Genomic DNA, 11590 nt, shown 5'->3' on the forward strand with positions numbered 1-11590 from the left:
CAGTTATGCCTGCATAAAGATCTGGAGCTTCACACCATGTGTGATTTTGATAACAAAATACATTTTATTGTACATAAAAAAAAATACATGAACCATTCATTCAATTGTCTTATGTATGATCTGAAGCATTAAATGGTAACAGCCACTGTGAACACAGTAGCTAGTACAATAATCGTTTAACACAGTGAGATGATTGATTGATTGACTGGATCAACCTAACTCTATAATGTGTAGCATTATAATCACAAACACAAAATAGGCAGCTTATTACACAGAGCAGAATAAACACAACATTGACTTATGATCAATCTGAACTGTCGGATTCAGATATTAACTGTGTGTAGTCATGTAGCGTGTGACAGGCCGTAGTCATGTCATGTAGCGTGTGACAGCCCGTAGTCATGTAGCGTGTGACAGCCCGTAGTCATGTAGCGTGTGACAGCCCGTAGTCATGTAGCGTGTGACAGCCCGTAGTCGTGTAACGTGTGACAGGCCGTAGTCATGTAGCGTGTGACAGCCCGTAGTCATGTAGCGCGTGACAGCCCGTAGTCATGTAACGTGTGACAGCCCGTAGTCATATAACGTGTGACAGGCCGTACTCATGTAGCGTGTGACAGCCTGTAGTCATGTAGCATGTGACGGCCCGTAGTCATGTAACGTGTGACAGGCCGTAGTCATGTAGCGTGTGATAGCCCGTAGTCATGTAGCGTGTGACAGGCCGTAGTCATGTCGCGTGTGACAGCCCGTAGTCATGTAGCGCGTGACAGCCAGTTGTTATGTCATGTAGCGTGTGACAGCCAGTTGTCATGTCATGTAGCGTGTGACAGCCAGTTGTCATGTCATGTAGCGTGTGACAACCCGTAGTCATGTAGCGTGTGACAGCCCGTAGTCATGTAGCGTGTGACAGCCCGTAGTCATGTAGCGTGTGACAGCCCGTAGTCATGTAGCGTGTGACAGCCCGTAGTCATGTAGCGTAGCGTGTGACAGCCTGTAGTCATGTCATGTAGTGTGTGACAGCCTGTAGTCATGTCATGTAGTATGTGACAGCCTGTAGTCATGTCATGTAGTGTGTGACAGCCCGTAGTCATGTCATGTAGTGTGTGACAGCCCGTAGTCATGTCATGTAGTGTGTATAGTAGAGCAGCCTGTTGTCATGTCATGTAGCGTGTGACAGGCCTGTAGTCATGTCATGTAGCGTGTGACAGCCTGTAGTCATGTCATGTAGCGTGTGACAGCCCGTAGTCATGTCATGTAGCGTGTGACAGCCTGTAGTCATGTCATGTAGCGTGTGACAGCCCGTAGTCATGTCATGTAGCGTGTGACAGGCCTGTAGTCATGTCATGTAGCGTGTGACAGCCCGTAGTCATGTCATGTAGCGTGTGACAGGCCTGTAGTCATGTCATGTAGCGTGTGACAGGCCTGTAGTCATGTCATGTAGCGTGTGACAGGCCTGTAGTCATGTCATGTAGTGTGTGACAGCCTGTAGTCATGTCATGTAGCGTGTGACAGCCCGTAGTCATGTCATGTAGCGTGTGACAGGCCTGTAGTCATGTCATGTAGCGTGTGACAGCCCGTAGTCATGTCATGTAGCGTGTGACAGGCCTGTAGTCATGTCATGTAGCGTGTGACAGGCCTGTAGTCATGTCATGTAGCGCGTGACAGGCCTGTAGTCATGTCATGTAGCGTGTGACAGCCTGTAGTCATGTAGCGTGTGACAGCCCGTAGTCATGTAGCGTAGCGTGTGACAGCCCGTAGTCATGTAGCGTAGCGTGTGACAGCCCGTAGTCATGTCATGTAGCGTGTGACAGCCTGTAGTCATGTCATGTAGTGTGTGACAGCCTGTAGTCATGTCATGTAGTGTGTGACAGCCTGTAGTCATGTCATATAGCGTGTGACAGCCTGTAGTCATGTCATGTAGCGTGTGACAGCCCGTAGTGTGTATAGTAGAGCAGCCTGTAGTCATGTCATGTAGCGTGTGACAGCCCGTAGTCATGTCATGTAGTGTGTGACAGCCTGTAGTCATGTCATGTAGCGTGTGACAGCCTGTAGTCATGTCATGTAGCGTGTAACAGCCCGTAGTGTGTATAGTAGAGCAGCCTGTAGTCATGTCATGTAGCGTGTGACAGGCCTGTAGTCATGTCATGTAGCGTGTGACAGCCCGTAGTCATGTCATGTAGCGTGTGACAGCCTGTAGTCATGTCATGTAGTGTGTGACAGCCTGTAGTCATGTCATGTAGCGTGTGACAGCCCGTAGTCATGTCATGTAGCGTGTGACAGGCCTGTAGTCATGTCATGTAGCGTGTGACAGGCCTGTAGTCATGTCATGTAGCGTGTGACAGCCTGTAGTCATGTCATGTAGCGTGTGACAGCCCGTAGTTTGTATAGTAGAGCAGCCTGTAGTCATGTCATGTAGTGTGTGACAGCCTGTAGTCATGTCATGTAGCGTGTGACAGCCTGTAGTCATGTCATGTAACGTGTGACAGCCTGTAGTCATGTAGCGTGTGACAGCCCGTAGTGTGTATAGTAGAGCAGCCTGTAGTCATGTCATGTAGTGTGTGACAGCCTGTAGTCATGTCATGTAGCGTGTGACAGCCTGTAGTCATGTCATGTAGCGTGTGACAGCCCGTAGTTTGTATAGTAGAGCAGCCTGTAGTCATGTCATGTAGTGTGTGACAGCCTGTAGTCATGTCATGTAGCGTGTGACAGCCTGTAGTCATGTCATGTAACGTGTGACAGCCTGTAGTCATGTAGCGTGTGACAGCCCGTAGTGTGTATAGTAGAGCAGCCTGTAGTCATGTCATGTAGCGTGTGACAGCCTGTAGTCATGTCATGTAGCGTGTGACAGCCTGTAGTCATGTCATGTAGCGTGTGACAGCCCGTAGTGTGTATAGTAGAGCAGCCCGTAGTCATGTCATGTAGTGTGTGACAGCCTGTAGTCATGTCATGTAGCGTGTGACAGCCTGTAGTCATGTCATGTAACGTGTGACAGCCTGTAGTCATGTAGCGTGTGACAGCCCGTAGTGTGTATGGTAGAGCAGCCTGTAGTCATGTCATGTAGCGTGTGACAGCCTGTAGTCATGTCATGTAGCGTGTGACAGGCCTGTAGTCATGTCATGTAGCATGTGACAGCCAGTTGTCATGTCATGTAGCGTGTGACAGCCTGTAGTCATGTCATGTAGCATGTGACAGCCAGTTGTCATGTCATGTAGCGTGTGACAGCCCGTAGTGTGTATAGTAGAGCAGCCTGTAGTCATGTCATGTAGTGTGTGACAGCCTGTAGTCATGTCATGTAGCGTGTGACAGCTCGTAGTGTGTATAGTAGAGCAGCCTGTAGTCATGTCATGTAGCGTGTGACAGTTCGTAGTGTGTATAGTAGAGCAGCCTGTAGTCATGTCATGTAGTGTGTGACAGCCTGTAGTCATGTCATGTAGCGTGTGACAGCCCGTAGTGTGTATAGTAGAGCAGCCTGTAGTCGAGCCTCCATCAGCAGCAGGTTGACATGGACCTGGAGAAAGAGAAACAGGAAGACACAGAGTCAGTCAGTAACACACCTGACACAGAAGAAAGGTAGATACAGATGGACAGAGTTTTTAGCGATGGTTTTGAGCAAGTGTGTGTGGCGCGTACCTTCTCAGAGTGTCTGAAGAGTCTCCAGTAGGCATTGTAGATCCTATCTGTAGTCTGTTCTGGATGACACGCTACCGTTTTCACAAACATCTTGAGGCCTCGCTCCAACAACACATTCACCTCTCCGTAGTCGTAGTCATCGTACCTACACACACACCAAACATCAGTATAATAGACAAACCCAGGTGCACAAACACACACAGTTATGAACATACAAGTGTGTGTGTGTGTGAGACTGACCGTATTCCGTAGAGGCAGTGGATGTAGTTCCAGAGAGCCTTGCGGAGTGTGTGTGTGTCCACATCCTTGTGCATCGCCATCCTGTTGTAGGTTAGACCACACACAACCTGACAGAATACAAGACGTCACTCCATCAGTATCAACCTGACAGACACTCCATCAGTATCAACCTGACAGACACTCCATCAGTATCAACCTGAGAGGTGAAGGGTCAACATGTTAAAGGGTACTTGTTGTAGTACCTGGAACTTCTCCTCCAGTAATTGGCCCATGTCTGGTAACAGTCTGTTCACTAGGGAGAATCCATGGTCTTCCCATGAGTAGTCCTATATATATATATATACACACACACACACACACACACACACACACACACACACACTATAAATTATACATGCATCTTATATGCACACCAACAACCATAGCTTTCCCATGAGAAGTCCTATAATCAGACATGCAAACATTATACACACACACCTCTCTCTCTCTCACACACACACACACACACACACACACCTGTGCTCTCATGGTAGGAGGTGACTGTTCTCCTCGGATGGAGAAGTCTTCATAGATGAACTCTGGATCCTCCACTAACCTCAACACCAAGTCAGAGGGGGCTCCCCGTACCACTGCTACACACACACACAAGTCAGAAAGAATGCCATGGAAAACAGCCACAGTGTGAGACAGCGTGTGCGTAAATGTGGAGGTGTGTGTGTACCAGTAGGTATGCTCTCGCTCCTCTCCCTCTCAAAGCGAGTGATCATCTCTTCCTGACTACACTCCTCCACCTGCTGTTGTAACTCCACCATCCTCTTCATCAATGCCTCCACCTCCGTCACTCCATCCTGACAGAGAGAGAGAAGGAGAGAGAGAAAATAAGTGACTGATTTACATGTTGTCACTTATCCAGCGACCTAGACTGCATCTCAAATCTCACCTCTGGCTTGCCGTCCTCGGGGGCGGGACTGTGAGGGCTTTGTGGCATGTTATTGGATGGTGATGGTGGGCAGAAGGCGTGGCCTCCTACGTGGTCGGGCTCAGGGTGTAGGCCACACCCCCAAACGAAGGAGGACAGCGAATGAGAGTGAGTCATCAGAACAACTGCGTGGATCAGCTCAGCCAATGACCAACGATCATCCGCCCCGGGACACACCAACTCCTGCAGGAGAGGGGGTGGACGACCATTACTGTATACCTCTGTGTGTGTGTGTGTGTGTGTGTGTGTGTGTGTGTGTGTGTGTGTGTGTGTGTGTGTGTGTGTGTGTGTGTGTATGTGTGTGTGTGTCTCACCTGTATGTGCTGTTGTGTGATGAGCCAGGGTCTGTGTGCCAGCAGCTTGTTAAGTGTGTGTAGGCAGCGTATTTTGGGGTGTGTGTGTTGTAGCCCCTCCAGCCAGCTCTCCTCCCCCCCCGCCTCCAGGAACCCTGCACTATGCTGTTGGACAAGGTAGGAACACTGGTGACGAGCTGCAGCCTGGGGAGAGAGGGAGAAAAGAGAATAGAGAAAAAGTGGGAGGGAAAGTCGAGAGAGACGGTGTGTTTGAGGGGATCAGCTTGAGTAAGGTAATTACATAAGTCATTATTTGAGATGTAAGGTGATTTGTTGATCAGTGATTCTGTGAAGTTATGGTTCAGTTTAGGCAGTACAAGCTCTCACCATGACAACGATGTAGTGCCTCCAGGGGCGGGGTAGCGGGCCATCCAGCTCCAGCAAAGCATGCTGGGTACGCAGGAAGCAGCTGAGGTAGGTGGGGTGAAGGGCCATCACCATGGTGATGTGGTCAAAACGGCCCAATGAGAGGAAGGCTTCTATCAGAACTTCCTGATCTGGTCCCTCATCCAAAATCTGAGAGGGAGTCAAAAACACACACAGTAAGATCATGGACAAACTGATACTGTCTCACACTCACTGTAATAGTCATATGCTTATCCGTGCACACACACGTACCACTTGTGCAGGGATGAAGGCACTAGGACCGGAGGCCAAAGCCTGAGGAATCTCAACACCTTGCTCCTGTGTGTGTGAGAGAGAGAGAGAGAGAGCGAGAGAGAGAGGCCATGAATAACTATATCGAATGACACAATTCCGTCACCAACTCAAACATCCACATTTTCTTCAATAAAAACATCCCTCTACAGGGATGTCTCTGTCCCTCTACAGGACAGAGAAGTAGAAATACTGGTTTCCTGCTTTGTGATCCACCAAATACACAACACCTTATTTCTAGCTCTTATTCTTAGACTGTCATTGTTCTATCTACAGTATGTTATAGCCATGCCAATGCCATGACGCAGGCTTAAGTAGACCCAAACACTTGTGTCAGAGCCATCTAGAACAGTGAAGTTACTATATCAGCTGCCAGTTACAACTGCCTCCCTGTTAGCCCAAATTGAAGTAACACTGTAACATGATACCTGAGCAACAACTTTTATAATAGGAACCAAATTCATAATATACAACCATCCACATTGCCAAACACTCACCATCATCTGGAGTTGCCAGGTTAACTCTGCGGTATATATATACTATGTTAACAGCTAAAAACTACAGGACCCGCTAAATCTGTTTTCTTTCAATAATGTAATGAATCGTGAGCGTGCCGTGGTGTTTCGATAAGAGCTCAACGGGGGCGTGCCGTACTCTTACATCATCCCGTGCTCGGCTGTCTGATGAAACAAACTGGCAACTGACAGAAGACAGCTGGGAACTTAACTGCCATTGACTGGCATCGTTCATCATGACTTCATTTACCTTTAATTCATGGAGACTCCTCAATCTTGTCATTTGATGAGCAACATCACATAGCTGGATCAATGACATATTGTGTAAATTATTTGCTCCTCTCAGGCAAAAATGAACGTTTCTGGCAACTGGCAAACCATGCTAGTTACCCGTCTCGCTGTCTCTGCTGCTCGGGCCCTACCTGTGCAGTCCGCAGTAGTTCCGCTGCCCTCTCGCGGACCTCCTTTAAGGGGCAGGACCGGGAGACCCGCAGCAGCTGCAGGAGAGTGTGTTTATCGAGACGAGCAGAACCGGTTCGGTCCAGACCCAACCGGGACATGACGCTCTGGGTCAGTTCTTTCAGCGCCTCTGCCCTCTCCGCCTCGTCCCTGCTGCACAGCCGAGAAAAGTTACTCGGGTTCGGCCCGAGTTCGGGTTGATGATGTCGGCTTTTAGGTCTGGGATCTTCGGAGTTGGTGGTTCTACCTCCATTACATTCACAGAGCGCGTCTGTCGGTGGTTCTAGCGCCACCTCTTCCATAACAACCTGCACAGAACCCTCCCGTGCCTTGTCCCTAGCTGGCTAGCTGGCTGGTTTCGGAATGCTGGTGTGCTAGCTAGTTAGCATTTAGGCTTTCACAACTCCGTCAGATTTCGTCAATTGACCGTAGTCGGCAGTAATCCCCACATATTTTGTTATCAAATCGACAGATTTTTTTTCTCAAGTAATGACAACACATTTAATTTGAATCTGGCTTGCTAACGTCTCGAGCACGGGGCACATCATTATCGAAGGCTAGCAAGTTGTTCATCCCTGTCAATTTGAATCGGATCAAAACAGCGAAAGCGTCTGCAGCAATATACGTCCATTATATAAGGTTCTGGTATCGAATATGTGACAGATATTCGTCACTTGTCCGGGTGATCTTTCAGATGTGGAGAAATTTGCTGACTTTCATCATCTGTCCATTCGCCGGTATCAACTCCTCTACTTCTGCGTGCCCACTGACGTCACAGATTTTTTTTAAAATTGTGGATTCTTCATTCTGAAGGCGTGTTCCCTCACCATATGATAATGATATTGTAATATGCATTAGGTACTGTCAAAATAGTTAACTATGTACATTTGTATTCTTGATTTGTTGCCTATTGTTCCATCTACTTGGATTCTTGCTGCTGTTGAAATTCAAATTATGGGGATAGACTGGTTTTCGGTGTAGAGTTTGGAGTTCATGAAAGTAGTGAGAGTGACAGTGACACAGCAAACTTTATTCTTAGCACATCTACCTTTATATCCTCCCCCAGAGGGGGTTGTGTGTGTGTGTGTGTTAAGTACTCCCAGTTAACACTGTTCCTCACACTGTGTGTGTGTGTATTCAGTACTCCCAGTAAACACTGTTTCTCACACTACAGGTGTGTGTTCAATTGGGAAAAAAGTTGGAAAATGGCACCGACATAGAGGGCTGCCGCGCTTCTAGCTCTTAGGTAATTTTGCAGAATTTTGTTTTATTATGTGTAATTTCTTACATGATTAGCTTTTTTTGCGTTATTACATACAGCCGGGAAGAACTATTTGATATCAGAGCGGCGGTAACTCATCAGCACTACCAGCATTACGACCAGGAATACAACTTTCCCGAATCGGATCCATTGTTCGTTTTCCAGAGGCCGATCCAAAACACTGCCGGCGGAGGAGAGGTACTCCGCGTGGTCTTCTAAACTGACTTAGGAGGTGCGCACACCACCCACCGCTTCCGAGTATATTACTCACTAATGTTCAGTCTCTGGATAATAAAGTTGACAAGCTCAGGGAGAGGATTTCTTTCCATAGAGACATCAGGGATTGTAACATACTCTGTTTCATGGAAACATGGCTCTCTCGTGATATACTGTCTGAGTCCATCCAGCCAGTTGGGTTCTCAGTTCATTGCACAGATAGGAATAAATATCTCTCCAGGAAGAAGAAGGGCGGGGTTGTATGTTTCATGATAAACGACTCATGGTGTGATTGTGATAACATACAGGAACTCAAGTCCTTTTGTTCACACGACCTAGAATACCTCACAATCAAATGCCGACTGTATTATCTCCCAAAATAATTATCTTTGGTTATAGTGACAGCCGTGTATCCCCCCCTCTAGCCGATATCACGACAGCCCTCAAAGAACTTCACTGTACTATATGCAAACTGGAAACCACATATCTTGAGGCCGCATTTATTGTAGCTAGAGACCCACTGTGACTATTAAAAACTACCCTAACCAACACCTGGCGCAGTGGTTAAGGGTGCTGTACTGCAGCGCCAGCTGTGCCATCAGAGACTCTGGGTTCGCGCCCAGGCTCTGTCGTAACCGGCCGCGACCGGGAGGTCCATGGGGCGACGCACAATTGGCCTAGCGTCGTCCGGGTTAGGGAGGGCTTGGTCGGTAGGGATGTCCTTGTCTCATCGCGCACCAGTGACTCCTGTGGCGGGCCGGGCGCAGTGCGCGCTAACCAAGGTTTCCAGGTGCACGGTGTTTCCTCCAACACATTGGTGCGGCTGGCTTCCGGGTTGGATGCGCGCTGTGTTAAGAAGCACAGGTTGGGTTGTATATCGGAGGACGCATGACTTTCAACCTTTGTCTCTCCCGAGCCCGTACGGGAGTTGTAGCGATGAGACAAGATAGTAGCTACTACAACAATTTGACACCACGAAATTGGGGAGAAAAAGGGGTAAAAATTCAACAAACAAAAAAATGACCCTAACCAGAAACCATGGCAACATTTGCGCAAAACTGAAAGCGCAAACCCTCGCATTTAACCATGGCAAGGTGTCTGGGAATATTGCTGAAAACGGTGTAGTTATTCCCTCCGAAAGGCAATCAAACAGGCAAAATGTCAGTATAGAGACAAAGTGGAGTCACAATTCAACAGCTCGAGACGTTTGTGGCAGAGTCTACAGAAAATCACGGACTACAAAGGGAAAACCAGCAACGTAAAAGACACAGACGTCTTGCTTCCGGACAAGCTAAACACCTTCTTCGCCCGCTTTGAGGATAACACAGCGCCACCAACAAGGCCCGATACCAAGAACTGTGGGCTCTAATTCTCCGTGGCCGATATTTAAGCAAGGCTGCCGGCATCCCTAGCCGCGTCCTCAGACCAGCTGGCTGGAGTATTTACGGACATATTCAATCTCTCCCTATCCCAGTCTGCTGTCCCTACTTGCTTCAAGATGTCCACCGTTGTTCCTGTACCCAAGAAAGCAAAGGTAACAGAACTATAGGACTATCGCCCAGTAGCACTCACCTCTGTCATCATTAAGTGCTTTGAGTGACTAGTCAAGGATCATATCACCTCTACCTTACCTGACACCCTAAAACCACTTCAATTTGCTTATCGCTCTTATCGCTCAATAGATCCACAGACGATGCAATCGCATTGCATTGCACACTGCCCTATCCCACCTGGACAAGAGGAATGCCTATGTAAGAATGCTGTTCATTGACTCTAGCACAGCATTCAACACCATAGTAACCTCCAAGCTCATCATTCAGCTTAAGGCCCTGGGTCTGAACCCCACCTTGTGCAACTGAGGCCTGGACATCCTGACGGGCCGCCAACAGGTGGTGAAGGTAGGAAAAAACACCTCCACTTTGCTGATACTCAACACTGGGGCACCACAAGGATGCGTCCTCAGCCCCCTCCTGTACTCCCTGTTCACCCATGACTGCGTGGCCACACATACCTCCAACTCAATCATCAAGTTTGTAGAAGACACATCAGTAGTAGGCCTGATTACCAACACTGACGAGACAGCCTACAGAGAGGAGGTGAAGGCCCTGGGAGTGTGGTGCCAGAAAAATAACCTCTCGCCCAACATCACAAAACAAAGGAGCTGATCGTGGACTTCAGGAAACAGCAGAGGGAGCACCCCCCTATCCACAGACAGGACCGTAGTGGAGCAGGTGGAAAGCTTAAAGTTCCTCGGTGTACACATCACATACAAACTGAAATGGCCCACCCACACAGAGGGTGGTGAAGAAGGCGCAACAGCGCCTCTTCAACCTCAGGAGGCTGAAGCAATTTGGCTTAGCACCTTAAACCCTCACAAACTTTTACAGATGCACAATTAAGAGCATCCTTTCAGGCTGCATCACCGCCTGGTACAGCAACTGCACCGCCCGCAACCGCAGGGCTCTCCAGAGGGTGGTGCGGTCTGCCCAACGCATCACCGGGGGCAAACTATCTGCCCTCCAGGACACCTACAACACCCGATGTCACAGGAAGGCCAAAAAGATAATCAAGGACAACAACCACCCGAGTTAAATAAACTGTTAAACTGTTAAATAAAGTGAAATAGCCATCACTAGCAGATTAGAGGCTGCTGCCCTATATACATAGACTTGGAATCACTGGCCACTTTAATAACGGAACACTAGTCACAACTTCTTAAGGCTAAGGGGCACTATTTTCACGTCCGGATGAAAAGTGTGCCCAAAGTAAACTGCCTGCTACTCAGGCCCAGAAGCTAGGATATGCATAATATTAGTAGATTTGGATAGAAAACACTCTGAAGTTCCTAAAACTGTTTGAATGATGTCTGAGTATAACAGAACTTATTTGGCAGGCGAAACCCCGAGGACAAACCATCCAGGGGAAAAAATGTTGAGGTCACTCTCTTTTCAATGGGTTTTCATTGGGAATCTAGAATTCTAAGGCATGCAGTTCCTATCGCTTCCACTGGATGTCACCAGTCTTTAGAAATTGGTTGATGTTTTTCCTTTGAGAAATGAAGAAGTGGCCCTGTTCAGAACGAGGGTCGAGTGAAGTGTACTGTTTGATAGAGGCACGTGACCTGAAAAGCACGCTCCACTTTGTTTTCCTCCTGTATTGAACGCAGTTTATTCCGTCTTAAATTTGATCGATTATTTACATTTAAAAATACCTAAAGTTGGATTAGGACAGTTGTTTGAAATGTTTGGATCAAGTTTACAGGTAACTAATTAGATAATGTGTA

The 11590-nt window shown here is 47.9% G+C and overlaps 1 protein-coding gene across 3 annotated transcripts; it reads right to left on the reverse strand.

The window, feature by feature from the left end:
- Positions 1–41: 41 nt before the first annotated feature.
- On the reverse strand, positions 42–7606 carry LOC139372703 (sestrin 2). 3 transcript variants are annotated; one of them, XM_071112493.1, is made up of 11 exons: positions 6794–7606; positions 5818–5883; positions 5527–5715; positions 5161–5343; positions 4808–5029; positions 4589–4715; positions 4384–4499; positions 4110–4193; positions 3868–3974; positions 3628–3772; positions 42–3505 (listed from the first exon to the last, which is right to left on the reverse strand). In XM_071112493.1, exons 1-11 carry the CDS (start codon positions 7130–7132, stop codon positions 3419–3421), a joined length of 1665 nt encoding a protein of 554 aa, XP_070968594.1. In that variant the 5' UTR covers positions 7133–7606; the 3' UTR covers positions 42–3418. The 3 variants fall into 3 exon arrangements, with proteins under 3 accessions (XP_070968594.1, XP_070968596.1, XP_070968595.1); XM_071112495.1 differs by lacking the exon at positions 6794–7606 and adding an exon at positions 6354–6447; XM_071112494.1 differs by having other exon boundaries at positions 3391–3505; positions 4589–4694; positions 6794–7270.
- Between the last annotated feature and the right edge of the window lie 3984 nt (positions 7607–11590).

Source organism: Oncorhynchus clarkii, chromosome 18, assembly GCF_045791955.1.
Source record: "Oncorhynchus clarkii lewisi isolate Uvic-CL-2024 chromosome 18, UVic_Ocla_1.0, whole genome shotgun sequence".
NCBI lineage: Eukaryota > Metazoa > Chordata > Actinopteri > Salmoniformes > Salmonidae > Oncorhynchus > Oncorhynchus clarkii.

Bases quoted from the DNA above. Each gene is read 5' to 3' on its own strand.
- LOC139372703 (XM_071112493.1), bottom strand. From the start codon at position 7,132: ATGGAAGAGGTGGCGCTAGAACCACCGACAGACGCGCTCTGTGAATGT. The intron at 4,500-4,588 runs GTACACACACAC...GTGTGTGTGTAG, and splicing joins GAGCGAGAGCATACCTACTG to CAGTGGTACGGGGAGCCCCC. The intron at 3,975-4,109 runs GTACTACAACAA...GTATTCTGTCAG, and splicing joins TACTGGAGGAGAAGTTCCAG to GTTGTGTGTGGTCTAACCTA.